Genomic DNA, 3,427 nt, shown 5'->3' on the forward strand with positions numbered 1-3,427 from the left:
AAAAAAAGTCAGAATTCTGAGGAAAAAAGTCAGAATTCTAAGGAAAAAAAATCAGAATTTTGAGAAAAAAGTCAAAATTCTGACATTTTCCCCCATGTTAAACTGAAATCAAATTTAAAAATCAGTTAACTTTTTTTTTTCCAGTGGCCCTAATCCTCTTCCGTAGAAAAGTACAAAAAATCTTAACTCAATTAATACATTTGATCTGTCAAAGAGCTGAAAGTATTTCAACACTTTATTTCTCTCTTTATTATGCTTTCAAACACAAAAGGAAATAGATACACAGAAAAATTTGTTAGAAAACTATTTGTTCAACAGGTTGAACGGAAAGCAAACATCACAGGTGCTGATATGCAGCCAAGATACAGAACTATGGGCTGATTTACACACTTTAACTTTCCAAGAATCTGACTTCAATGAACCTTCATCTTATGTTTTCAACTGGATGTTTAGAAGATCTACTTTGGAGCACAAAAAGAGAGAGAGCAGCAACAAAGCTGCAACCAGAAACATGTACTATTTCCTACAGTTTCCCAGCTACCAGCACAGCCATGTCTGGATGCTCCATAAGCGGTATGAACATCTAGAGAGGTGCAAAATGGAGGTATTCATTTTACAGAAACATTTTCATCAATTATATTTTTTGATGTAATATAAAACTATACAAATATTTCGTTCTGGTTTCAACACCAAAGGATTCTGCATCAACAGCAGGTTGGTGTCAGAGATGGAGCTCAGCCATTGTCATTTCTTAGCAGCTCCATGATAGAGATCAGAAATGGCTCCTTCTAAGCGTTACATTTCTAAAGTTCATGCCAAAAGCAACAGACAGAAGCAAATGAGGGTGACATCGTTCAAACTTTAGAGCATCAGTGTCAAATTATGAAGGCAAAGGGGCTCAGAAGCAATGCAGAGGTTGCTGCTTTCCTTCAACAGTTCAAATAAGCCAGCTGGAAAAAACTGCACAATTAAAGGCTTGGATGCAAAGAGGGAAGAACCACTGAGAATATTTTTGCTTAGAAAGATATATTTTGCCAAAAGATCCAAAACATACGACTGAGCAATGCCTACCTCAATATAGATAAGATCACCTTAGATTTCTATTCTTTATTTTCTTATTTCTTTCTTTTGCACCTCCTGTTGTTTATTACAGGCTCATGTCACAAATTAATTTCTCCGTTGTGAGATAAATAAAGTCTTAATGATTCTTAACAATTATCATTATTATGAACCATTTCTTAAAAATCAGAAGTCTTTATTTGCCATCGTTGTAGCATGGATACTTAGACTTAGACAACATTTATTGTCATTTTCTAAACACAAAGTGAAATTTTTGTTTAGTGCAGCTTTCAGACAGTAAATGAACATTTCCATTCCATAAAGTGTAGCAGCGATCACAGTGTAAACAGTGTGGGAGGGGATAATGTGTTCAGGATAATTAAATATTTAGCAGCTCAAAACAACATAAGACAAAGCCGTGCAGGGAAATAGTGCAATGAAATAAAAAAAACGTATATAAAAAAACAGTGAATGTAAGACAAAAGGATAAATATAACACTAATTTAATTAGTTAAGTATTATCCTCACAAAATGATTTGGCAAAAAAAATCCTTTTATGATCTAAAATAACAGAAAAATATAATTAAAAACTAGAAAAATTAAACAATAAGTCAACCAAAATAATCATTTTAACCTGCATGTAGCAGACCTCTTTTTTTTTGTTATGTTGTTTCATTTATTTTCCTTTTATATCTTGTATTAACTTTGTAAATCTGCTTTCCTTTAAATCATGTTTTCTAATTTGTGTGATTTTTCACAATTACAAATAAAGTTTGGATAAAAATAAAAACTAGTTGATGAAATCCTTACCTAATATCCTAATGGTAAAGCATTTTAGTTGAATACCGTAATATAAAATGAAAAAATAAGTAAAATTGAAGGCGGTTTTCCGACGTGCTCCCCAGAGATATTTTTAACTCCATTATTTAAATGTGGCCATTTTCAGACTCCTTCATCATGTTTCAAGCAGATTTGTAATTTCAAGCCCTTTATAAGAAATTATGCTAAATTAGTTTCACTGGTTCTATAGCAACCTGATTTCAATGAATAAAATATTAAAACCAGCTTTTAATTAGACTAAATATTAAACAAACTAAGTATGCTAATTTAATGTATGTAAGTTTGTAAGATAAATATAGGAGTCTACAACATTATAGCAGTTGTAGATAAAAATGGGGCATGCTGAGACTTTTTGAAGGACTACTGTGATTCTTGCAGTAAAGGAAAATAACCACAGGAAATTATTATCAATATTCTGAAAATTAATCGGATGTTTTATNGAGACTTTTTGAAGGACTACTGTGATTCTTGCAGTAAAGGAAAATAACCACAGGAAATTATTATCAATATTCTGAAAATTAATCGGATGTTTTATTTTTTTCTAAATCAGGTTGAACATTCAACACTGGAAAATCAATCGTATAACAGATGTTGGTTCGGTCGGTGGAAAATGACTGACGACCGACGGACGGCTTTAAACCAACTTTGGTCTGATGTTCCTTTGCTGTCCTTTGCTTTATTAGCAATGTGCTCCTCTTCCAGGGACTGAGGGACTCGCGAGGCGGCAGCTTGAGTGTGGCAGTTACCGTAGCGACATCGCTAGATGTCACAGACTCTGCATCAAACTGACAACATCAAACCAGAACACTGCAAAAATGTACCATATATACATATTAGGGGTGGAACGGTTCGATTCAGGGTTTCGTGGTCACGGTTTTCGGTTTGGTTCGGTATATATGTTGATTGTTACACCGAAATCCCATTAAAATTGATGAAATTAATGAAAAAATCCAAAAAAATTAATGAATGGTAATTATTTTTAATGATCCGCGGAAACACTGGATCATTTCCGCATGTTTTGCTGCTTTGAATTTAATCATCTAGCGCATGCCCTCTACGATTTCCAAGGGACTCAGAGCGGAGCGGACAGGAGCCACAGTGGAGGCTGTAGGCTTTGCTTTGTGTAGGCGGTCTGGAGCGCAGCGGGGCGGAGCGCTGATGGAGTATGTGGGATTTTGGGGTTAGCCTGACATGTTGGTCATGTTGCTGTTAGCATAAAAGTGTTGCACAATGCTTGCACACTCACTGCAAAAATGGAACTCTAAATAAGTCATTTTTACTCAAATTAAGTGCATTTTTTCTTGAATTCAGGTGGTAAATGAGACACTTTGCCAATGGAACAAGACAATTTATGCTTAAAATAAGAAAAAACAATTGCTTTGTCTTATTTCAAGTGTATATTATCTAATTATCTTATTTTAGGAGTAAACATGCTCATTCCATTGGCAAATCATCTTGTTTGCCTGCTCAAATTAAGGGTAAATACACTTAATTTAAGACATTTTTTACTTATTTCTAGATGTTTTTT

General features: G+C 34.0%; 1 protein-coding gene across 1 annotated transcript in view; it reads right to left on the bottom strand.

The window, feature by feature from the left end:
* The window catches only part of pdzd2 (PDZ domain containing 2), a 78,622-nt gene that overhangs the window by 52,982 nt on the left and 22,213 nt on the right, over window positions 1-3,427 (bottom strand). Inside the window, 1 exon segment of the mRNA XM_015386922.1 lies at window positions 528-583. Coding sequence (XP_015242408.1) covers window positions 528-583 — 56 coding nt within the window.

Source organism: Cyprinodon variegatus, unplaced genomic scaffold (genome assembly GCF_000732505.1).
Source record: "Cyprinodon variegatus isolate N-32 unplaced genomic scaffold, C_variegatus-1.0 Scaffold381, whole genome shotgun sequence".
NCBI lineage: Eukaryota > Metazoa > Chordata > Actinopteri > Cyprinodontiformes > Cyprinodontidae > Cyprinodon > Cyprinodon variegatus.